Here is a 25,488-nt window from a genome sequence, read left to right as displayed (position 1 = left end):
TCCCTGATGACTACATAAACTTGGGTCCTAATGTATAGGTAATGTAGTTTGGAAGAAACAAGCATAGTTAAGGTATTCTACTTAAATGGCTGATTATTTTCCTGTATAGGAACGAAGAAGAAAAAGTATTAGGCATCTGTCTCCTTTCACCAATGGAATGCATTAACGAATTTGGCTAATAAGCAATTGTCTCATCGTTATTTAAGACATATCATAAACTGTAACTTTATCAACAAAAAATTCCAGTATTCTCTAGCATATACTATAAGAATCAAGTATAACATCTAAATGAAACTGCAAAAAGGAAATTAAAATTAACTTCTAGACAATTATGATATTGTTAATAGAATTCAAACTGGTAACAAGATTTCCTATGCATTCAATAGCAATGTAAACAATGCTTCGCTGAAAGATGAGGACCAGACTCATTCGTCCTACATGCAAAGGTGATTGATATACTCAAACCCTGCAAATTCATGTCCATCCATCTTCCTCACAACATCATTGTCATCTGGACTGAGCTAGACAGGTTAATTAGTAAACTCAGGATTAAAGTTATTAAGTTAGTAAACTCAGGATCAAAGTTGTTCAAACTGAATTCCACTTTGTTTATGTAATCTGGCCTCATAGATTTCTGGCTCTTCCCCAAAGTAAAAATGACTGTGAAAAGTAAATGTTTTGAGTGATTTGGAATATTGAGGCAAACACTGCAGTGCAACTAATACATTCAGGAACAAGGTCTTCCAGACCTACTTCACAAAGTGGCAAGAATAAAGGGATAATGTTTGAAGCAAGGAGGAGTACTCAGCAAGGATTAATGACAATATGTCTTTTGGTTTGCGTTTGTTTTTGAGACAAGGGGTTGCCATGTAGTCCACGCTGAGCTGGAACTTGTGGCAGTCCTACCTCCGTCTCCTAAGTGCTGAGGTTACAGGCATCTGCAACCCCATCCAGCATCCAATGTGTCTTTTGTTGTAGTAAGCGTTTAAACATTTACACCCCCCCCCCGTATTTTTCAATTATATCTGTACAGCAAATGGTCAGTTAATAGTTGTTGCATAAGGCTGGGTGTGGTGTTCACAGATCATCACAGCACTCTGGAGGCTGAGGCAGGAGGACTGCTGTGAGTTCGAGGCTAACCAGCATGGCAAAATGAATTCAAGACTAGGTTGAACTGCATAGTGAAATAAATGCCTATTTAGGAAGTGTTTGTTTCATAGGGTAGTCTCCATCTTGTGGCCTTTTGGAATATTGTACATTCATTTATATTTTTTGAAAATAGTTTTCTCCAAAATATTGATGTTCCAGTGCTATTTTCCAAATTTGAATCAGAGAGTATTTTTACTATTTATTTATACCAAATCAAGGGCTTTTGTACTGAGCTATTCCTATGCTTTAAAAATCTTTTTGCTCTTATTCTTATTGGTCTAATTTAGAGGTACATATTGATCATGATGATCATACAGAATTTGTACCTATACATCATTCCTCTCTGTAACTCCTTATTCCAATTCTCCTCCCTCCCAAGCTCTCTTCTCTTTTTTATTCACAAAACTTAACCGTCATTTTATCCATCTTTTCTTTTTTCCTTTTCTTTTCCCTTTTAAAAAAATTTCGACACAGTCTCCCTAAATTCTCCAGGTGGATTCGAATTTTCAATCCTCCCATCTTAGTCTTCAAAGAGTACTGGGATTACAGGCCTAGGCCACCAAGTCTGGTTTAGAGTGATTTATTTGACTACTGACCTTTTTATTCATCTAGCGCTTTAGAGCCCTGCCTGACCTCATCAGGCGACCTTGTCACCTACTTAATCGGCTTGGTGGAATGTCCACAATTTGTTACTTCTACTTTGTCAAAAGGTAGACCACAGAACAGTGAATAAGCTCTTGGCCTACAATGACCCTTCAGACACAGTTAAATTCCCTTCCTTGCAGCATTCATGCAACTTTCTAAAGGTTATGTCACCTGTGGATTCCCTACTTCCAATCACGTATTCCTGGCGGCTGGTGGCTAAAACAGCAATCGTGCACAACTAGTCCTTGCCTTACCATCGTACACTAGAAAACAAAGGAAATTTATTCTGTGTTACAAATCCCGTTTTCTCGTATACGGTTATACACATGCAACCTGGAATACAATCCACTTCTTTTGACCAGAAACGGACAAAAAGAGAAGAAACACTAAGGGCCGCTCTGGTTATGGATGTGGATCCTGATGTTTTTCTCCTTCCACCGAGGCCCGGCTTCACTGTCATATTCACCAGGGCATAGGCTGGAACCCGGAAGTCTGGCCCCTACACGCGCCGCTCTGCCCTGTCTGCACTCTATGATCTTCATCAGGTTACTCTTGCCTCGGAGAACTCCATGGTTCCGGGGCGGGCTGGGAGGACCGAATTTGAAGTGCGGCGGGAAGTTGGTGGTGACATCTGTCACTAGGCCAGAGTTCTCCCAAGTCGGAGGGCGCCGGGACTATGTTTTGCCCTAGACAACCGACAAGGGCTTGCAATGAATGTTCCGCGCCGCGGTGGGAATCGGCGGCATTCAGCGTCGGACTCGGACTGGTTCCCGGGAAGCGGCAGTGACAGCGGTGTCAGCCCGAGGCGCCCCTGGGGGCCGGTGCTGAGTCCGCCCCCGGGCCTGGGCCGCAGCCTGAAGGCCGCAGGTGCAGGTGCTTCCTGGGGCGCCGTGCTCGCCTGCGTGCCGGGCCGAGCCGTGGCTCTGTGCTCCTTGTCTGTGACTGGAGCGTGGCGCCCCCCTGCGGGCCGCCCGCGGGTCAGCCTTAGGCGTGTTTTCGGTGACCGCGCGTGGTGGTAGTTTAGCTAGCATCTGCGTTCTTCGGGTTTAGTTTTTGTTCTTTTCGAGACAGCGTCTCTTCTGTAAGTCAGGCTCGTGTAATTTCGTGGCTCAGGCGAGCCCGGAGCATCGCGCTTCACCCTCTGGAGTAGTGGATTCCAGGCGGGCTACCGGCCTGGTGCTCGGATCCTTAGGGAAAAGGCTTTCTGCCTGAAGCGGGTTTTCCCCTGATAGTGCCAGGGCGCCGGCTGGTCAGGATCCTAAGGTTTTCTCAGATTGGTCGCCAGTAAGATTAAATTTCCGTGAGAGATAGTCTGAGTTTTGACGTAGGGGTGTTTAGCCCAACTTTAGTTGCTTTGGGGCCAGGTCTTTATTTAGTGCAGCCATGCAGCTACTGAGATAGAGACCGCCCTACTGCTTCCCTATCTCCCACCGGAAACCTCCATCCCTAATATCCCCAGGCTCTTGGAATTCCCAAGTGCCTTGCATTGGGTTGTTTGGGGGCTTTAAAGAAGTTTAAAATAGTGTATGGGAGCAGGGCCTGGTAGTGCAGGCCGGTAACCACAGCACTTGGGAGGCTGAGGCAGAAAGATTACCCCGGAGTTCCAGGGCTGCCTGGACTCATCGGAAGTTTAAGGCCTGGCTGTATTCCAGGCCAATTGCCTGTCTCAAGAAAAAATAATTCTATCCAATATTTTAGTATTACCTTAGTATACAAAGACCATTTCCCAAGAGCTTCGTGCGTGCAGAGTGAGCTTTACATAGCTTCATTCTTACAGCAATTCTAACACACAGTGCAGGGCTAACTACCCAAGTTATATGTCTGAACTAAATTAAACCATTGTTTCTTTTTTCATTTAAGGACTCTGCAAGCAAACAGTTCCTGATGACCAAATAGACAAGCTGTTATTGGCAAATTGGGGACTTCCTAAAGCAGTTCAGCAGAAATATCACAGTTTTGGTGTAAAACAGATGTTCGAATGGCAGGCAGAATGCCTTCTGCTTGGACAGGTCTTGGAAGGAAAGAATTTAGTTTATTCAGGTACTCAGTGTATGCACACTAATTGTCTACTATTTTAAAGATGTTATCTGTGTAAATGATAATTCTGTTGAATTAGTTGAGGGTTTTTTTATGGTGGATGAGACAAGACTTTATCAATAAAGTCTTCAGATATCCATTAGCATTGTAGAGTCATCATCTGCTTATTTATTTATTTGTCTTTTTGAGAAAGGGTTTCACTCTGCAGTTTAGACTCACTTTGTGCCCTAAGGTGGCCTGGAGCTCACAGTGTTTCTCCTGCCTTAGCCTTCTAGAGTGCTGGGAATGCAGACCTGAGCCACCACATCTGGCCTACATCTGCATCTTCAAATTAGGAATATTGCACTCTGAGGCTGAGGTGGGAGGGAAAGCAAGGATTTTTATAATTTATAAAGTAAGCAGTTCTGCCTGCTCTGCAGGCGTGTGTCTCACAGTGTGTGTGATGGAATATGTGAATTTGCTGTTTTCCCATTTGATCTCAGTTGCTTTCAGGGTGTGAATATTATGCACTATATGTTTATAAATTGACTGGTTGGAGCAACAAATATATGTTTTATAGAAGATTAATGTGAGTGTTCTAGGAAAACTTTGATATACACAATTTTTGGTCTCTGTTTGCTACACTGGGTTTAGACTAGTCATTTGTTAAGATGCAATTTCTTTGTTTCAGTGTTTTCTGAAATTGTGAGTCACCAGGATTTTTTTTCTATAATTACAAAAAAGAATTAGAGTGAACGTGGCACCAGTCATAATTCAGTCTGTGGAGTTAGACTGGCATTGAATTTGAAAGTCTTATCACTTACTGCTTATATAACTTTGCAAATTATGAAGTGTAAATTGGGCGAGGAAAACACTGGCAGTATTTAGGATTCCATTATGTCTTATGTATGAGAGGTCAGAACAGTTTTTGTCACACAGGAAGGCTGTACTCCTAAATGCTGACCTTAGTCGCTGTGGTCGAATGCAGTCACAAATCAGAACTTGGGTATCACTCATATCTCTGGCCCTGAGTTCACAGAAGTACCCACCAAGTCCTGTGTCTGCTTCTCTGAAATCTCTTGATTGTGAATACTTTTGGCTACCTTTTGTTCTTATGTCCATAGCTGGGTGCAGCATTTAATCATTTTTCTTTTTAGATTAGGCAGTAGTCTCATAACTGGTTTATCTTTTCCCTCTGTGTTTCCTCTACTCTCTCAGCCAAAGTGCCTTATAAAAGTACCAATCTGATCTTGTCACTCTCTTTTGAACAACTCATCAATCATTCTCTGTTGTTTTTAGGATAGTACAGGCAACTACTTTCCTAGTAGGATTCTAAAACTTCCTCACATGCCTTTCTCATGTCTTCTACCACTCCTGGAATATTTTATATCCAGGCTTAGTAAATTCTTTACTGTCATCTGAGTGGTCCGGGATATCCTCTGGACTTCTGTGTGTGCTTTGCATTTTTTCCTCTTCCCTTTTACCTTTCCTGTCATAAGTTCTATTTCTTTTCTACAAGCTTCCTTACAGCTGCCCTTCTTCAGTTTCTATCATATTTCCGATCACAATATGTTAAAGTTGTTTATCCTCCTCACAGCAGGATTTTAATCATTCCGTAAATGAAAGAGTCTTTTTTACTTTGGCAGGGGAGATTGTTAGGTATAAGCTAGATACTCAATAATATTGGTTCATTTATTGCTGATAAAAAGATTTTTTTTTTTTTTTTTTTTTTTTTTTACTCTTGATGAGGAAGTATTTTAGAAAGCTGGTTTAAAGTCACAGGTCTTTCAGAGTGTAAAGCTTTCAAATGCTAGTTGGGACCTTAGTGATAGTATAACTGTAAGCTCTGCAATACTGAATATGTATGAAACATTTATTAATGCAGAGTACCAGATATTACTTGTTTTAAATTTAACTGTGTTTATCATTTTTTTGTGTGTGTGGTGCTGGTATTTAAACCCAGGGCTTTGTGTATGCTACGTAAGTGCTCTACCCCTGAGCTACATCTTCAGCCCTAACCTGTTGAATATTCATATTTTAGCTCCTACAAGTGCTGGGAAGACCCTTGTAGCAGAATTACTCATTTTAAAGCGTGTTTTGGAAACGCAGAAGAAAGCCTTGTTTATTCTTCCCTTTGTTTCTGTGGCTAAAGAGAAGAAATACTATCTCCAGGTAATTACTAAGTTTGAAATAGTAGAAGAACCATTATTGACATCGTTAGCTGTATTTATTTGAAATAGAATTTATAAAAGCAGGCAAAAAGCACAGTTTTTTTTACTGTACCTCTTCTACCTTTAAAAGTTGACTAATAAAAGTGTTTAAAGATTTACAGAGGAAAACTTTAATTAATTGTTATATGAAAGACAAAGGGCTATAAAGTCACACAAGTGATTATTGACTACTATTGAAAAAAATTTTTGTGTGTCAGAATTCATAAATGTTTTCTTAGGAAGCAAAAAGAATAGTTAATTAGCATTATATAGCATTTTATACCCTGAAAATGAAGAATCAGTGTTTGAATTGTTTGTTTGAATTTATACCCTATTAGCATTCCATTTTATACCCTGAAAATGAAGAATCAGTGTTTGAATTGAACTGGAGGTCTAGTATGGCGAGGAGCGCATGTCTGAGGAAGTGCATCTCATTTGTTTGAGGGCCACTGGGAATGTCTAGGGGCTGACAGACAAGAGCCATTGGTGTTTAGGCAAAGTTCCAGATCTGTGGCATGTACCTCTCTTATCTTGCAAAAAGAAGTAGTGCAAGTCTTTGATATGATACTAACTAGTTTTTAAGGCATTATCACAAATAGTGCTTCGCCAAGTGCAATACATTTACTACTGTGATTTCTTCAATGAAAAAATGTGTTATTAGAATGGAAAGCTTATTCCGCTAATACACCAAAAAATATGGGTTCTAGTCCCTTTTACAGTTTTCAGCCCTGAAAAAGTGTGCTGGGCCTCAGTGATTTCATTTGAAAAGTGAGGATGTGATCCCTTAGCACTGGATTAACTCAGATTCTCAGAGAAAATTTATTGAATGAACAGCGCTAAATTTCTGTGTTTCTGTAATCTTTTAAACAGTTATTTCAAAGGCCAAATAGCCAGCAAAGTTGGTCCTTCATGGTAGATCCTCTCAACTTAGACCCAAAGTAACAAAATGATGAAAGAACCTTTTATACTGAGAAGGTATGTTAGTTAAAAGTTAAACTAGAAAAAGAAAAAAGTCAATACCACAGTCCGGTTAAATTTGACTTACAAAAAGCTTTTTCCCATTATATAAACAACTGGTTTCAGTAGGATAAGACTGTTTTCCTTATTAAGTATAAGTTTGTTAGCCTGGTGTGGTGGCTCACTCCTGTAATCCCAGCACTCAGGAGGCTGAGGTGGAGGATCCACAGTTTGAGACTAGCCTGGGCTACAAAGTGAGCTCAAGGCCAGCCTGAACTGCATAGCGAGACCCCATCTCAAAAAAAGACAAAAAAAAAAAAAAAATATGTTTGTTTCTTAAAATGTTATATTAGCATTAATTAAAATTTCCTAGTATCTTGCTATTTATTAGATTAAAAATTTTAGTGCTAAAAATTGTTAGTGCTTAAGGTAATTTTTTCCAATTTTAATTTCTGTAAATACTTCTTAGCTACTAGATTACTAAACTATCATTAAAATGACTTAATTCTATTTGATTGTATCTTTTAAAACTTGGTTTTATTTTTTTACTTTTTAAAAAATTGTATTTAAAGAGAAAAAAGCAAAACAAAAAAGGGTAGTAATAATACAGAATTTAAAAAAAAAATAAACAGTAAGAAATAACTAGTACATTAGTTGATGAATTACATACTGTCACCTTAGAAATAGTTGTTCAAGTTACAGAATTAAAACACACAAAATGGACATTCAAACAGTGAGACTGCAAACAGTTCTGCTCAATGATCCAACCAGGTTTTATTTTTTAAAATTAATTTTATTAGTACATTTTGGATATACATAATGATAACGTTCATCATTGGGAATTTCTACTTGTTTATATCTTAATTTTGACTCTGTGTTAACAGAAATCTTTGAAATGAGCTTTGTTAGTGTTGAACTTCATAGTTTTAGTTTAGTATATGCTTCTAAAAAGTATGTGAGTCTTGGTCAGGAACCACTGACAGTAATGTCATAAATATCTTTACCTAGTTATGTCTGTTTTCTTAGATAGAATCTATCTATAGCTCATAATTACAATTTTTTCACCTCTATTGTTTTCAATTCAGAATCTGTTTCAAGAAGTAGGAATAAAAGTAGACGGTTATATGGGCAGTACCTCTCCAACAGGTCATTTCTCTTCGTTGGATATTGCTGTCTGCACAATTGAGAGAGCCAATGGTCTGATCAATCGCCTTATAGAGGAAGATAAGATGGATCTGTTAGGTAAGAAAACATAATCAAATACTTCTTATTGCTGTTTTTGATGGAATGGAATGACACCATTATGATTTCTGTACATAACTGAGTGTACAGGGTCAGGATACAACCCCTGTTACTAGACAAAAAGATCTGTATGCTTAATAACTGGCATATTGTCTTTGGTATACTGTTATATCTTTATTTCTACAAAGTTTCTGATTTATAATTGTCTGAGTAATGATAGGCATTGTTCCCTGATCCTGTGTTGTACTGTTTTTTTTTTTTTTTAAATTTTATTTAAGGAGGAAAAAAAAAAGCGGAGAAAGGGTACAAGTTATACAGATTTACAGAAAAAAATAAACAGTAGGAAATCACTAGTTAATGGATTACATATTGTCATCCTAGAAATAATTGTTCAAGTCACAAAATTAAAGCTTGTAAAGTGGACATTCCAACAGTGAGACTGCAAACAGTTCGTTCAATGATCCAATAAAACTCTGTGATATCATTTTCTATCTTATACACTTAAATATACATGCAGTTATATTGTTTAGAGCACTTTCTTTTCCTCTCTTTTGTACAATGACAATTACACATTTTGGGTTTTGTTGCTCCCACAGTTCTTATTACTTTTTTGGAAGGGAGTAGAACCAAATGTGACCTAACAGAACAGAGTCAATCAAATCAAAAGGGTGGACATAATAGATAATGTAAAAGCATAATACAAGGTGATCAATAATGGGTACCATAATGCCTCCCGCTATCTCTAATAGAATTGCCTATATCATCAGTCACAATAAAATGGAACAAAACAGTAAAGAACAAAACTGACAAAACCAAAACATTGGAGACATTATAGGTCTTCAAAAGTAGATAAAAGTCAACGAGAATGGGCGTCATAATGAATCTCACTATCTTCACAGCTGTTGCCTAAACTTTTGAACCTGGTACTATCAAGCAAAACAGAATAGGGGGACATCAGTCAAAAACAAGATGGTGAGAGTAATACAGGACTTTAAATCAAGATAATGGAAAGTCAAAGTGGGTTACTATAATATATCCTGCTATTTTTTATTTATTTTCCCTTTAATTAAAAGGATAAAAATAAAAAAGTAAATAATAAAGTGGAGATTGAGATAAAAGAGGGCATAACAGCAAAACAGTGCAGATCAAAACATAACCATTTAAGCAAAACAGTGTTTCACCACAAGATAATCCTGACATAAAAGTAGTTACCATATTGTCTCTTTCCTTGAAATCTTTGAGTATAACTTCGTATACTGTAGCATCAAATATATCAAAACAATGTAAAACCATTTAAGAGAATGACAGCATTACAGGGTATTTAGAATCAACTAACAGAAAATGAACAATGGTTTCTGTATAATCTCCTTGTCTTTAAAAGTTTTTGCTTATACTATCGTACATAATAAAATCCAATAAGATACAACCTGTTTAGACCAATGGAGACAGAAGAACAAAAGCTTGATGAGACTTCAAAACAAGATGATACTAAATCAATATTACCTATTAAGACATCATTTTCTCCAAATAGCTGTTCCTATCATCCAATCTTCTCTGCCTCTTTTCTGTTGAGCTCTTTTTCTGTCATTAGTTGTCAGTTTGTCTTCTTCATTTTGTTTTCTGCTCCATTCATTGTGGCCTCTCTGCCACTATTTCTGGATTCTTTGTATTTTTCTTTTTTAGAATATCCTGCAGTATTCTCTGTAGAGTTGAATTGGTGGTTGCAAATCCCCCTAGTTCCTCTTTATCCTTGGAAGCACCTTGTTTTTCCATCAATTTCCAGGGATAGTTGTGCAGGATATATCAATCTTGGCTGGAGATTATTATCTTTCAAAGCTTGAATTATTTCCCCCCACGCTCTTCGTGATTTGATGGTTTGTGCCAAGACGTCTGCTGTAATTCTGATGGGTGTTCCCTTGTAAGTGGTCTGTTTCTTGTCTCTGACAGCTTTTAATATTCTGTTCTTGTATTGAATTTCTGGAACTTTTATTATTATATGCCTGGGTGTTGCTCTGTTTGGGTTGTAGGTGGCTGGGGTCCTGTATGCCTCATACATCTGAGTATCTTTATCTTTTGCTAAATTAGGAAAATTCTCCTGGATTATTTCTGTGAGTAGCTTTTGTAGCTCATTTGTTTGTGTCCCTACTTCTTCTTTTATGTTAATTCTTAAGTTATGGATCCTCTTATCATCTTCTAGTCTTTGTATTATTGCTGTTTGTTTCTTTGTTACTTTTAAGAAGTTTTTCATTTCATTCTCCCATATTACAAATCTGCCCTCCAGTTTAGATAGTCTGTCCTTAGTTTCTTTCAAGCTGTTATGCCAATTTTCGATAGAATTTTTAGTTTCCTGGTAGTCTCTTTGAACCTGCTTCACGTATTCTATGCTTTCTCTATTTTCTCCATCAAATAATTCTCCCCTCTTTTTCTGTTCTTCCATTCCACCATCTGTTTTTTCTTGGGTGGTGCTTAGCATTTCTCTAACTATTCTGCTTATTTCTAGCTTCCGGTCATTAATAACTTCATTCCTGAACTGATCTATGAGGCTCTCTAGATGGGCTTTATGTCTATTGATGCGGTGTCCGCTATTGCCTGTTTCTCAGGATTGGGGGCCGAGGAGCCTTTCTTGTTGCTGCCTCTTCCCATATTCTTTGTTCCTTATATATGCAAGCTTATATAGGAGGCCCAGCTTCCCTCCCTGTCAGCCACAGCCTGATGGAATTGCGCCGGCTAGGTGTTCCCGCCCACCGTAGCACACCAGGAAATTGTAGACCAGGCAGCCTACGTGGGGCCTGCCCCTCCAGGCCACCTTCAGGCTCTGGGATCTGGGTTGTGCTAGCCCACTGGCTCTCGGCCAGGAACGTCACATAGGCTAGGCACTTCTCACCAATCCCACTTGAGAGGGGGATACGTGGCTGAAGTCGTTGCAGCGCCCCGCTCCCGCAAGTCTGCCCAGTCCCAGAATGTCTTCCGCTGGAGTCTCATTAAACTGTGGGAGAGTGTCAGTTTCTCTCACTCACCTCACTGCATCAATGCACAGCTCCCCGCCCATCCTGTTTTCAACTCCGTTCACTGATTCCCGTTCTCAGAGCTTTTGCGCATCTCTCTCCCTGCTGAGCCGATGTAGACGCAGCCGCCGCGCGGCGGGAAACCCAAATCACAGCTTCCAATGGCGCGGGCTCCAGTCTCCACACTGAGGCCCCTCTGTTCCTGTTCTAGCACCAGGACTGCATTCCAAGTTGGTTTCTCTCAGCCCAGTTCGTTCCTGGGTCAGCAGAACATATCTCCACCTGCTTATGACTCCTTATTCCACACCATTCCTGAATTCTAAGCCGAGTCTTTCAGAGAGCCTCCATAGCTGCTGCTATCTGTCCGCCAGGTTCTCCCGGAAGTCTTGTACTGTTTTCTCTTGTCTACTTCTGGAAGCAAGAACTGGCATTTGAGTGTCAGCAACTCTGTGTAAACAAGTTTGTCTTGTGTTCCGCTGCTGTTATTGACTCCAATATCTCGCTTTTTGTACTTTATATCACATAGAAGATATTCTTGAGCCTGGCAGTTTTCATTTTCCTTCTAAACTTTACAAGCAATAGAACAAATTCTTCTTGGCCTGTGGAGATTTGCCTTCTCCATAGTTAGTATATCTGTGTATTATCACACTCTAGTGTGCTGATATATAGATTAGGCGTGGACCTGGAAGTTGCATTCAAGGGAAATGATAGGGAGACATAGAAACATAGAAATGATAGGGAAGCCTGGTGCCACATACCTGTAATCTTGGGACTCGGATCATGGCAAGTTTGAAGCCAGCCAGGGCTACCTAGTAAGTTCAAAGCTATCCTGAACTATTTAGTGAGAACCTATTTCAAAAAACCAATAATATGGTTATGTTTTAGGGTATGGTGGGAGGTGAGAATCAAAAATTAGTAAGACATGGGCTCAGCTGGATAGAGCATGGAGATGGATATCACAGTCAGTTTGTAGTAGAATTGGTTTAGGCCTTTTGGCTCCACTGGACTATCTTGAGGATTCTTACAGAATCATGTTTTACTGTATATTCAGTGTACCCAATGCAGTTCTTCACATACTAGATAGAATAAGTATTTTTGGATGCATGAATAAATGCTAAAGTAATTGATCATTTATCATGATTTAGAGATAGCTTGCTGGTAAGGAAAAAGAGCATAATGTATCTTTAGGGTGTTGTCTGGAAAGTCTTGGGTTTGGCGAAGAGGATACATTATGGGACACCAATGTATATAGGAACATTGATGTTACCATATATGTTTATTCAAAGAAGGCATTTTCTTTCTTTTTTGTTTTTTGTAATTTTTTTTGTTGTTGTTCTTTTTCTTTCTTTCTTTTTTTTTTTTTTTTTTTTGTGATAGGTTCTCGCTATGTTGTTCACACTGGCCTTGAATGCCCAGGGCTCCTCCTACCTCAGCCTCTAGAGTGTTGGGGTGACAGGCCTATGCCACCCTGCATAGGAATTTTCTGCAACTCTTGAGCATCATTCCAAAGGCACAGACTGGCTCATTTATCCAAATTGTGGAAAGTGTGTTTTGCAACAGGGAGACTAATTAGCCTATCACATTAAAAGAACTACCTTAAAATCATTTGTCTTTTCTTGACCTAGTTTTGTTTTTTTAAGCAAATTTTTTTTTTCATGAGGATGGTTGTTTCCTTATACAAGACAGATGTGGCTCATGCCTATAATCCCAGCGCTCTGGGAGGCTATGACAGGAGGACTGGAAGTTTGAGGTTAGCCTGGGAAATATAGCAACTGAGAAAGACTGAGTCTCAAGGAAAGGGGTGGCGATGTAAACTCGGAAGGCCCAGGGTATAAACCCTAACTACAACAACAAAAAAATCAATATACTGAGTAACTAACTAAGTAACTAAGATATCTTTGGTGTATCATTATGTTTCTTTCTATAAAGTTATCAATTTAGGAGTGTCTACATAATGTTAGGCAGTGTTCCCTGGGTTTGGTTAGTCAAAAGTTAGCTAATCATTGCTTTTTAGATCTAGAATACATGCTAGTAGGAATGCTTATGGTAACTGAAGCATCATGGAAAATTGCTCGTTATGCCAAATCTGGTTTTTATTTTACAGCTTGAAATGTCATTGCTTGCAATATATTATAGTCCCAGTTATTTACTGTATGATATATGCTACTGACTGTTTCAAAATTTTTAGAATTGTGAAGTTCTGTAAAATCTTTTTAGGAATGGTAGTTGTGGATGAGTTGCATATGTTGGGAGACTGTCACCGAGGATATCTGCTGGAACTTTTGCTCACTAAAATTTGCTATCTTACTCAGAAATCAGCATCTCGGTGAGTATCTACAGTGACTGCATTCTTGTTATCCAGACAGTGCTGTGAAACTGGCTCCGAAGTACAAATGTACAAGGTAAAGGGATATAGTACGATCTTTAAAAAGTGTATGTACAGTAGTTTGTTCTCATTCTAAAAGAAATACTTCAGATGAAAATTGATTTTCAATTACTTTGTAAACATTGTTAAATTTGACTGCTCAGCATTTCACTGTACATACTTTTATGAAAAATTTATGTTGTCAATTACACACAGATAATCTGAGGTATCAGGACTAGCCTCCTAGTTTTTTAAAAATTTTATTTAAATTTACAGCAGTATCTCTAAGAGCATCTGTGTGAGGTTTAGTGTCAGACACCACCTACAGACGTCTTACAGTGAAGCATGAACGTCCAGCTCTGTCTTCTGTTCTCTGCTCACTGACACTCTTCTCATCTTCCTCAGTCTCTCCTGCTCCTCTCATCATCTTCCCATTCTCCAGATATAAGGTTGCTTATTTTTTGTTGTAGCACTAGAACTGTATGAAAACCATTGCAAACCGAACTAGATTATACTGTAACTTCTTTTCTAAAAAATGTTTTATTTTATCTGAAATGAATAAATGCCATTCTTGTTTGGTGACTTGGTTTTCTAGGGCTTCTTATTAATCTACCCCTGGCCTCTTTCCCAAGTTGTGTAAGTCCCCAACTATTATAGTCAGTGCATCTGCTGTTCTATCAAGGTCCCCATCTTGAAGTTTGTCCCAAGGCCTTGTGAGAGGCTCCAGTGTGGAAAGGTTTAGTCTGTGTATGTAATACATAGCTCGTGCCTTGGGCTCTCCCTTTATCATTATCATTATCATTATTATTCATTCTGTTGCCTTTGGCTTGAGACATAGCACCCTTTTCTGGATTACCTTCTCCTCTTCTCTTCTCTTCTCTTCTCTTCTCTTCTCTTCTCTTCTCTTCTCAGTTTTGTGGCACTGTCATCCAGAAAATTCCTTCTTTTTCAGTGAAAAAACTAGTATAAAGTTTTTTGAGACTATTTTTTTTAGTGGTAATGGACATTGAACTTGGGGCCTCTGCATTGCACAGTATCCTTGCCCTTTTTATGGTTTAAAGATTTCACTAAATTGCTAATTGTCCAGGCTGTCCTCAAGCCATATGTGAAAATACCTTTTAATTTATATTTGATAAATTAAGTATGAGTCAAGATTAGAAATATTTTATTACTTTATCTTTTTATTTTATTGATAAATCCAATACTATGCCGATCCTTCATCTTTTATAATATTTAAATTTTTTTCTGGGAGGTTTTTTTTTTCCTTTAGTGTGGTGAGATTTTGTACAGATATGTCTTGGCGCTAGTCTGTGTTCATTTATTTTGCTGGGTACTAAATAGATTTCTTCCACATAGGAAGATTTTGGATTGAGTCTTTAAATTTGGGGGGATCTGATTTTTTTTACTTTTATTTAAAGCGAAAAAAAGCAAAACAAAAAAGAATAACAACAATACAGAATTCCAAAAAAACATTTAGATAATTTCTTTCAATTTTAATTTCTGTAAATAATTCTTAGATATAAGATTATTAATGTTATCATTAAAATGACTTAATTTTATTTGATTGTATCTTTTTAAACTTGGTTTTGTTTTTTTTTTACTTTTTAAAAAATTTTATTTAAAGAGAAAAAAAAGCAAAACAGAAAAAAGGGTAGTAGTAATACAGAGTTTCAAAAAAAGTAAGAAATCACTAGTTGATAAATTTTATACTGTCATCTTAGAAATAGTTGTTCAAGTTACAAAATTAAAGCATACAAAGTGGACATTCAAACAGTGAGACTGCAAACAGTTCTGCTCAACGATCCAACAAAAACTTAGTAATATGGTTATCTGTCTTACACACTTAAACATACTTGCAGTTATATCCTTTAGAGCACTTTCTTTTCCTCTCTTTTTACAATAGCAATTACACATTTTGGGTTTTATTACTCCTACAGTTCTTATTACTTTTTACACTAGAGATACAATGTGGTATTTATAAATATGATTCTTATTTATTTCACTTATGAGGATAGTCTCAAGTTGCCTCCATTTCAATATGAAGGCCTCAAGGTCGGGATCTGATTTTTTTGAGTTTCTTATGTACCCTAGATGTTAGTCCTTTGTCTGAGGAACAGCTGGGAAACATTTTTCCCACACTGTGGGTTTTCTCTTCACTCTGTTGCTGATTTCTCTTGTGAGCAAAGGTTTTTTTTTTGTACTGAGATTCAAACTCAACCTATCACTTGTCAAGCAGGCACTTCCGTCACTGAACTAAATCCCAGCCCACAAAAGCTTTTTAATAAGATGAGATTCTAGTTGTTGATTCTTTGTGATAGTGCCTATGCAGTTGACACTTTGTACATAAATGCTTTGTCTATGTCAATGTCTTCAAAAGTTTTACCTACTCTATATTCCGGCAGATTTAGTGTTTCTGTTTTAATGTTTAGATCTTTGATCCATTTCAGTTTCAGTTTAGTGCATGGTGAAAATTATGGGTCTTGTTTTAATCTTTGGTATATAGAAAGCCAGTTTTTCCATTTAGAAAGATTTAAATATGTCTTACTATATGATAGAATATACTATAGGATAGACATACTATATCCCAAATCATTAGAGATATAGAAGATATGGCTAATGCAATCAACAAATTTGACCTAATGGTTATGTATATAAAAGTTACCAAAAGCAGTAGAGTGTATGTTTTTAGTTTATCCAAATGAAACATTTATGTAAAGATTTATCATCTGGGCAATAGAGTAAGTCTTAATGTATTTCAAAGGACTGAAATCACTTAAAACATACTTTTGGGCACCAGGCATGGTGGAGCATGCCTGTGATCCCAGCACTCAAAAGGTTGAGGCAGGAGGAGCACTGAAAGTTCAAGGCCAGCCTGTGCTACATGGTAAGATCCTGTCTAAAACAAAAACCAAAAAACAAAACAAAAAAATCCTCATAAATGTAGCTATTATGTACTACAGACATGTACAAATAAAAGTTATGGTTTAAAAAAATACTCCCCGAATAGTAGAATCAAGGTATAAATAAGTATAAGCAAAGCATCACTAGAAAATGGATACATGTTTAGGAATGAATATATTTTTAGACTCATTTTTGGGACAAAAGAATAGATAAAAATTAGAAAATGCTTTTTCACTATAAAATATCTCAGAATAGATGAATGTAACTGATGTCTTAAGTGAAAATTTTATTTATTTATTTTGAGGGTAGTAAAATACAACAGAACAAGACAGAATAAAGTCTATTGAGACAATGCAGTGAAATTGGTACAGACTTCGCAGCAGGTTGCTGGAATAACAGTAATAGGTACTGTAGTATATCTCATTATCTTCACTGTAGTTGTTCTTTCAATCAGGTATAGCAAAATCAAACGAAATACAGAACATCATAAAAACCTATCAAAACAGAGTATTGAATAGAGCAATACAATTAATCAAAACAAAGCAAAACAGTGATGACAATATTTGCCTTCAAAGAAATGGTAGAAGGAAATCCCCAATATTTGCTATATTGCATACGGTCATCCTCCCAAGAGATACTCATATCTCTGGCTCCCATTTGCTAAAGGGCAGGGAGGAATGTTTGATTCTTAGCCCGCGTGTCGATAGGCTCAGGGCTGCCTAGTAGGGAGGCAAGTAGGTTGCTTTGTTGCCCAGCACTCTAGGTTCCAGCATGCCTCAGATCTTGGAGACGCTGGCTGCCTGGTTCTCTCCCTGGGTCACCCACCGCTTGTTAAAGCCATGGCTGCTTACCAGGAAGGCCAGTCTATTTTATTTCATTTCATTTCATTGTCTTGACACAGGGTTTCATTATGTAATTCAGGCTGGCCTTGAACTCACTTTGTATCTATGGTGGCCTCAAACTCATAGCAAGCCTCCTGTTCTAGCCTCCCAGGTGCTGAGATTACAGGGATTGAGCCATAACACCCAGCTAGTTAAAGTGAAATCTATAGTTTTATATATATGTGTAAATTACTTAATTTATCCATTTTAAGAATTTCAGAAAAGAACTGTAAGTAATGTCAGAAAGTAGAAGGAAAAAAAGTAAAAACAACAAAATTAATGAAAGTAATTGAGGAAAGTTGCTATCCAAACTATTTTAATCAGTTCTATAAATAAGAAAAGCACAAATAGCCCAATTATTGATGAGGAATTTGAACTAGCATTTGCAAGAATATATATAAATGGCCTGTAAATTTGAAATGGTGCTCAACCTCATTAGCAATCAAGTAGATGTATATCACCTCTTCCAACAAATATCATACTCTGTTCATAATGGCTCACTTTTTTTTTGCAATTGGGAATTTTACTCAGGACCTAGAGCTTGCCAGGGAGGCACCATCCCACTGAGCTATACCCCTGGCCTACAATGGCTTACATTAAAAAGGTTGACAATACCAAAATGTGAGTACAACAATAGTATACACGTGGCTTTTTTGAGTATTACTTTGGCACAATCTCTTGAGAAAACCATTTGGCATTACCTCTTAAAACTAAAGGTAAATTGTGACCCAGTAATCTATGACCCAGTAATTATACTCCTTGGTCTATATGTTAAATGTTTGAAATATGATTGAAAATATAGTAATTGTTCAGATTTTTAAAATTTCTTACAGTGAAAGACATACTGCTATTAATTTTCCTCAGAATAGTCCCATTTGCTTCAAATACGTTTATCCCATCTTACCACTTTCTGAAGCATTGCGGAAGTCTTGTTGACTGTCGATAGTTGTGTTGTTATAACTGACTCGATGTTCTGACTTTGTTTCAAATGTGTACCTCTTATAGTCATTTTGATTGAGAGAGAGAAGTAGAAGTTTCTTGGTGCCAGAAATGGTGAATAAGGGAGATGAGAACACACATCAGTGTTTTACCACCCTGCCTTTTCATTGGCTGGCACTCATGTTTCATAAAGACACGCATGAGAGAGCACTTCTGGAATGCTTCAGAAGATGGCAAGAACAATGGGATAAGTGTGTCTGAAGTGAGGCAGAATATTTAAGGGGGATTAACGGCAATGTATCTTTTATTATAATAAAATTTTAATGTATACCGTATATTTTGATCACCTCTTGTATACACGTGTGCACCAAAGTACATGACTAAGAGCATTTCAGCAGCAATGTTGGCTAATTTAGTACATGTCTTTGAATGTGATTTTCATTTGTTTTTCATAGCCAGGCGGATTTAGCCAGTCCTCTGTCCAATGCTGTGCAAGTTGTTGGCATGAGTGCCACTCTTCCTAATTTGGAGCTTGTGGCTTCCTGGTTGAATGCTGAACTCTACCATACTGACTTTCGTCCTGTACCACTTTTGGAGTCAATAAAAATTGGAAATTCCATTTATGACTCTTCAATGAAGCTTATAAGGGAATTTCAACCCATGCTACAAGTGAAGGTAAATCATTACTTTTACATCACTGCTATCAATATCTTTGTGTTTGATGGTATTTCTAACTAGTTATTAACAATTTTTGAATTATATAATTAGAGATTGCAGAGTATATATCGATTAATATTAAGCTATATATGTTTAGAATTAATATTAAACAAGTATTAAAGAGTTGATGGTGATAGGAGTGTAGCTGTGTCTTTAAATGGTATTTCCTGATATATAATTTAAACATTTTAAAAGTATCTAATTTTGTGAAATTTTCTGTTTAAGAAAACATTTTCTTATGGGCTAGCCTATCCTAGTTTTATGTGGAAAAGTAAACTTTCATTAGTTATACAAATTTTGTACTGTACTAATGGTGGTTATACTAAATAGTATGCACAATGAAACGAACTTAATTTTAGGATTTAGACAGTCCTACCTCTGAGTCTTAATAGAGGTACTTGCTGTGACTGAGAAATTGGTTGAATTACAAAGTCTATTTAACCTATTTGTAAAATAGGAGTGTAATACGTTAGTACTGTTGTAAAAACAAAATACAATTCTTAAAATTGTCTAGCATTTAGAAGTTTGGTAAATAAAAAAGTTTACTCTTAAACTCATGAATGCCCATTTTTGTTGTTAGCTTTTCATCCGTTTTGAATAAGAATTTTTAATAGTTCTTTAGTACATTTTGGTGATATATTTTGTATATATTCATTGTGGGGAGTTGGTATGTTTACGTATCACATCTTAGGTTTTTTTTTTTTTTTTTTTACTTCTCGTTTTCGTCCTCTGATCACACTTAAAATTTTTAGTTGATGGTATTTTATTTGCTGAGCCTGATTCTTTTTTTTTTTCTGTCTTTTTCCTTTTTATTGGTACCAGGGATCGAACTCATGACTGCCTGCTTGCAAGGCAGGCGCTTATGCCGCTGAGCTAAATCCCCAGCCCCATGAGCCTGATTCTTTAAGTCCAAGGTTGAAAAAGTATTATATACATTTACTGAATGAGAGGTATTTTCTTTCTTTTGTTTCCTTTTTATTCCCCTTAGTCTTGGGAATTGAACCCAGATCCTTCATATAGAGCTATATCCCCAGCCCATTTTATATTTATATTATTTTATTTTATTTTACACAGGCTCTTACTAAATTGTTAGGTTGTCCAGGTTGGGTTCTTGATGATCATGGTATCTCCCCTGCCAGGTAAGTATTGCCAGGTTGGGTTCTAACTTACGATTTTCTTGTTTCAGCTTCCTAGAGTGCTGGAATTTTCGGCATGAAACTTTGCCTGAGGCATCTTCTATTTTTATTTGGGTCTTTTAGTTTTATTAGACAGGGTCTCACTCTGTAGTCCAACTCAGTATATGGTCCAAGCTGGCCTCCAACTCATGGCGAGCCTCCTGTCTTAGCCTCTAGAGTGCTGGGATTATAGGCAGACACCACACATGTCTGGCTATTTTTGTGCATATGTGTACTTCTGAGTGCTGAAAGAGGTTAGGGGCACTTTAGAGTAAGGAGTAGGGTAAATTGATGTCTGGATATCGTTATGGGTATGAATTGTGGCCTCTGTATATCTGATATGGACTCTTCAGCTGCTTTGCTCTTTACCCTAAATTTCACCAGGCTTTGCCCTGGCAGCTCCGTAAGTTTTTATGCTGCATACATTTTTTTGCTCAGTTTTTAATCTTTTCTTCTGATAGCATGTCTAAGTCTCCACCCTGTTTGAGCCACTTTTACTTCTGAACTGGATTACTGAAACAGCTTCCTAATTGTTTTCTCTGCTTGTTTCCCTCCACCTCTGCTTAAATAAGGAGCTAGTTATCTATTTAAAATGAACATCAGATCACGTTGTCTGCTAAAAAGCTTACAGTAGCTTGGTGTTTCATTTAGTGCTCCCACTCAGTGCTCTGAGCTGGCCAGCTGCAGTTTGCCCCAGTCCCCGCCCCCGGCCCGCCTCCTTGCCTTTCTGCGCTGTGCCCAGACTGTCCTACTTCAGGTTCTCTTGATTTGAAGCGCCTTCCCTTCTGTAACAGTGTGGTTCACTCAGTCACTGTGGCTCCTTCACTCAAATGTCACTTTCTTAGCTCTTCCCTGGACACCTTATCTAAATTAGTGTCCTTCTCATGGTCCCTAATTGTCTGCCCTGTTTTTGTTTTTCTTCTTAATGCTTTTTCAAAATTGATCATATTATAACTTTTACTTTCTTTTTGCTATTTTCTCTTTTCCTACTGGAGTAAAAGCAGTAAGGGCAGAACTTCTATTCTGCTTTGTTCTTTGCTCTGTCCTTAGTTCCTAGGATAATGCCTAGCACTTAGCTGTGTAGTGAGTGAATGGAGGCATGAGTTCATTACACAGATTGACATTTTTTCCAGTGTGCAGAAGTTACAGGCTGGCACAGGGCAGTTACACTTGCTTTTTGCTCTGCCTGAACAATCTGCTACTTTTATTGACATTATTCTGTATTTCCATTCACATCTTTTTTTTTTTTCCATCACATCTTAACTAAATCATTTTCTTAGGGACATTTTTCTTTCAGGTCTTGGTTAAATTTATTTCAGATATGAGAGCTTAGGAAGGCTGTAAAATTTCTTTTTTAGTATATTTCATGGTTGTATTTTACCTTTATTTGAGTTTTGTTTGTTTGTTTTGTTTTTTTAGACAGGATCTTGCTCTATGTAGTTTAGGGTGGCCTTGAGCTCACTATGGAGCCCAGGCTAGACTTGAACTCACAGCAATCCTCCCGCCTCAGCCTCCAGAGTGCTGGAATTACAGGTGTGCATCACCATGCCTGTCTATATTTATTAGTGTAGTAGTTTAATCTGTCTCTCAATGAGACCATAAACGCCTTGAAGATTAAGACTCTCACTTTCTTTTGCTCACCAGTATGTCCCTACTCCTTCAGGGTTGGAACTCAGTACATATTATTTGAATGCATAAAATAATTTTGCTTTGCAGTTTGCATCATTAGTTTTTACTTTTTTTTACTGACCTTTAAAGTTATTTTTATTATTGTTTGGAGTACAAAAACCCCTACAAAACAAAATGAGTGATTTTGAACTGATGTTTTGAAAGTATCACTGCAGTAGGTATTTTTCTCTTTTATAGGAAGATGAGGATCATGTTGTTAGTTTATGTTATGAGACTGTTTGTGATAACCATTCAGTATTACTTTTTTGTCCATCAAAAAAATGGTGTGAGAAGCTGGCGGATATTATTGCGCGGGAGTTTTATCGTCTACATCATTCAGCCGAGGGTGAGTTACAGATGGAAATGAACGTCTCCATTGTTACTGTGTTTGCAAGAGATGAATGGGAGGGGGTGTGAGGAAGAGAAAGGTATGAAAAAAATAATTGAGATGTACAAATGTATAAATGTACAAATACCAGTTTCCCACAAAGAATGCAAACATGTACTGCTAATGTATACTAATGATTAAGAAAACAATGCTAGTGATTACATGAACAAACCATGACTCTTTCATTATGGCTACTGTTGGTCCACTAGTCACTCCTTTACAAAGCTATGCTTCTGTGAATCTCATTCTCTCCTGTCCTTCTTATAGATAGTGTGTACACATACTCTTAGGGTAGTTGGTTTCACATTTTTAGAGTACTGTGCTTATATAGGTATATAACAGGAGTTTTCATTTGGGATCTATGGGCTTTGAGAGGTTGATTTTTGGAGTTCCTAAATTGTACACCAAACTACATTTATAGTATAAACCCCACTCCTGGAAAATGATCACATCTTTCTTAAAATTTCCAAAGGTATGCCCCTAAAAAGAAATCTTACATCCATAGACATATGTGTCTATCTGTGTATACACACACACACGCTCACACGCATACTAATATTTATTTATTTTTATCTTTTTGAGACAGGGTTTCACTACATACATAGTTTAGACTGGCCTTGAACTCACTTGGCAGCCCAGGCTGGCCTCAAACTCTCAGTAATCCTCCTGCCTCAGCTTCCTGAGTACTGGGATTGCAGGTGTGCACCACCATGTCTAGCTCCATGTGTATTTTAAAATCACTTTTATTGAGGTACAGCTTTATACATAAGATATATCCTCTTGAAGTGTATTAATTTGATGAATTTTAGCAAAGGCACACATCCATTTCACTATCCCATAATCAAATGTATAGACCAGTTCCATCACTAAAGTGTTCTGTTCCACTATTTGATGTCTGCCTCCTTCCTCCTCTATTTTGACAGCTTTCTGTCACTTTGTTTTTTCTGTCTTTTTTCCGGTTCATTTCAGCTAATATGAAAAATATAATTAAGGCTGATTGATCTAGTTCAAATCATATCTGAATTTAGAGAATTTGAAATGCTTCATTATCAGCATGCAGTTTTTAAAAAACTGTATCAGTTATTTTTACCTTATGAGATTTTACATTCTACAACAATGTACTTAATGTGGATATTTCTGTCATTTTAGATTACTTGTATTTTAGAAACTAGGGATTTTGTGTAAATGAAGTCGCATAACATATGTGTGTCTTCCATGGCTTCTTTCACCCAGAATAATGTTTTTGAGGCTTGTTGATACTTTTGCTTCTATAATTTGCTCCATTTTAATTGTTCAGTGCTAACCCAGTACATTATATAGCCATTACCATATATTTATATTGGTTCTCAGTACTTTTACTAACTAGCCCATGGTTCTTTGGGCTAAAATAAATACAGAGAAGACAAATCAGTTCCAGTTACAAGATATTAGAATATTTTACTGCTTAATTATGTCAGTGGCCTCATGAGGGCAGGTAATAGATACCCCAAGCCTGGATCCAATAAGTAAACTTTACCTAAAGTTTATGTTGTTTAAATTCTGGTTCAACACTGTATTATCTGTCCCAGTTTCCTCTTAGTCAATGCTTTCTGTACCATGCTAACTTGTATTTTTGATATTTGTCATGATAACTGATTCCTTAATGACCAGACTCATTGTTTTTTCCTCTTTGTGAGATTTTGTTATCTTGGTCTGTAATTCTGGTTCTCAAATCTTGTGCTTCAATGGAGCACCGGCTACAATGGAATTTCTACCAAAATAACATTGATAAAGCAGTCCATTTTTCATAAGGCTGAAGTTTAAAATTTGAAATTACCTCCACTGTTTTTTAAAGATTAAAATAACTTCTCAAATAAATATATTAATAAGATATTAGTTTGAAAACGTTTTAGTTGTCCTTAGATTGCAAAACATTGGCAATCTTCTGTGGGTTTTCAAAATATTAAACTTTTATTTAAAAATTTAAATATGTAAAAATACAATATGAAAATATATTGTATGAAAAATGTACAACTTCAGAAATCTAAAGAAAAACAGTTCTTGCATTTAAGAAAGTTAAAGTCTTACTGAGGAGAAGGTTACACGGAGAGGCAAGACCAAAAGGCAGTGTGTGATTATCATCAGTTCAGTGTCACTGAGACTAGAACGATATTCCTAGAAAACTAGACTTCCAGGTGATACTGACACTGCTGGTTTGTGGGAAACAGCCTGAGTAAAGGTTTTGACCTTTTTTTAAAAAATCTTTTTGAGTCTTGCTATGCAGTTGAAGCTGCCTTGAATTCACTTTTAGCCCAGACTATGCTTGAAATCACAGCAGTTCTGCTGCAGCCTCTGAAGTGCTGAAATTAGAAGTGTGTGACACCACCCCTGGCAAGGGTTTGATTTTTAAGGTTGAGTAGCGATCAGCAGGTTCCTTTCCTCACCTTTAGGCTTTATAGCATCCTAATACAGAGTCTCCTAAACTGTTCATGTTAGAATCACCTGAGGAGATTTAAAAATTCTTCAGGTTCAGGTCACACCTCATCCCAGGTATATCACAGCATCTGGAGATCAGAATTTTATAGTTTTCAGTGGTTTCTGAACAATTGCCTTGGCAATTTTTGTTGTGATTTAGGCACATAGCACTTAAGAGAACAGTGTTGATTAGTATTAATAGTGTCTGTGTGTGTGTGTATGACAGGACTGGGAAAACAATCTGAATTTACACCACCAATTCTGGAACCCAAAAGCCTCTTGGAAGTAGTTGATCAATTGAAACGTTCTCCTTCGGGACTGGATTCTGTGTTACAAAAAACTGTACCATGGGGAGTAGCATTTCATCATGCAGGTATTCTGTGTTACAATAAACTGTACCATGGGGAGTAGCATTTCATCATGCAGGTATTCTGTATTACAATCTATTATTAAAAAGCCCTCTTAAAACATTCTCTGTTTCTTTATTTTATATTTATATGCATCTATTTCCTGTTAACTGTGCTTTGTACTTTTAGATTTCATTTAAGAAACTGTCTTGTTAAGTTAGTAAGAGTGACACAAACAGATTTACTCATCTGTGTAGCATATAGATAAAAGGGAAAGGCTTCTGTGAATTGTTGGGGAAGAAAGTTCCTAAACTGTTACCTTTCTGAAGTGTCTTGTTTTCTTTTAAAATTTAAGTTTTAGTGGTACTTGCTACTCAAATTTTATGTTATATTGGGTTTCTCCTATTATTACAAAGAGTTTTAAGATAT

The 25,488-nt window shown here is 37.1% G+C and overlaps 1 protein-coding gene across 2 annotated transcripts in view; it reads left to right on the top strand.

The window, feature by feature from the left end:
- Nucleotides 1–2,243: 2,243 nt before the first annotated feature.
- The window catches only part of Polq (DNA polymerase theta), a 147,428-nt gene continuing 124,183 nt past the window's right edge, over nucleotides 2,244–25,488 (top strand). Inside the window, exons 1-8 of one of the 2 annotated variants that reach the window (XM_023564894.2) lie at nucleotides 2,244–2,661; nucleotides 3,655–3,834; nucleotides 5,852–5,982; nucleotides 8,063–8,219; nucleotides 13,442–13,550; nucleotides 18,766–18,985; nucleotides 22,069–22,216; nucleotides 24,939–25,085. In XM_023564894.2, the coding sequence (XP_023420662.1) occupies nucleotides 2,505–2,661; nucleotides 3,655–3,834; nucleotides 5,852–5,982; nucleotides 8,063–8,219; nucleotides 13,442–13,550; nucleotides 18,766–18,985; nucleotides 22,069–22,216; nucleotides 24,939–25,085 (1,249 nt within the window). In that variant the 5' untranslated portion in view covers nucleotides 2,244–2,504. Of the gene's footprint in view, nucleotides 2,668–3,654; nucleotides 3,835–5,851; nucleotides 5,983–8,062; nucleotides 8,220–13,441; nucleotides 13,551–18,765; nucleotides 18,986–22,068; nucleotides 22,217–24,938; nucleotides 25,086–25,488 lie in introns of both variants that reach the window. The other variant, XM_063225057.1, reaches the window with a different exon arrangement.

Source organism: Cavia porcellus, unplaced genomic scaffold (assembly GCF_034190915.1).
Source record: "Cavia porcellus strain 051 isolate PalLab524CR breed Dunkin Hartley unplaced genomic scaffold, mCavPor4.1 scaffold_15, whole genome shotgun sequence".
In the NCBI taxonomy this organism is placed as follows: Eukaryota; Metazoa; Chordata; class Mammalia; order Rodentia; family Caviidae; genus Cavia; species Cavia porcellus.
This window is presented reverse-complemented; position numbering and strand designations above follow the sequence as displayed.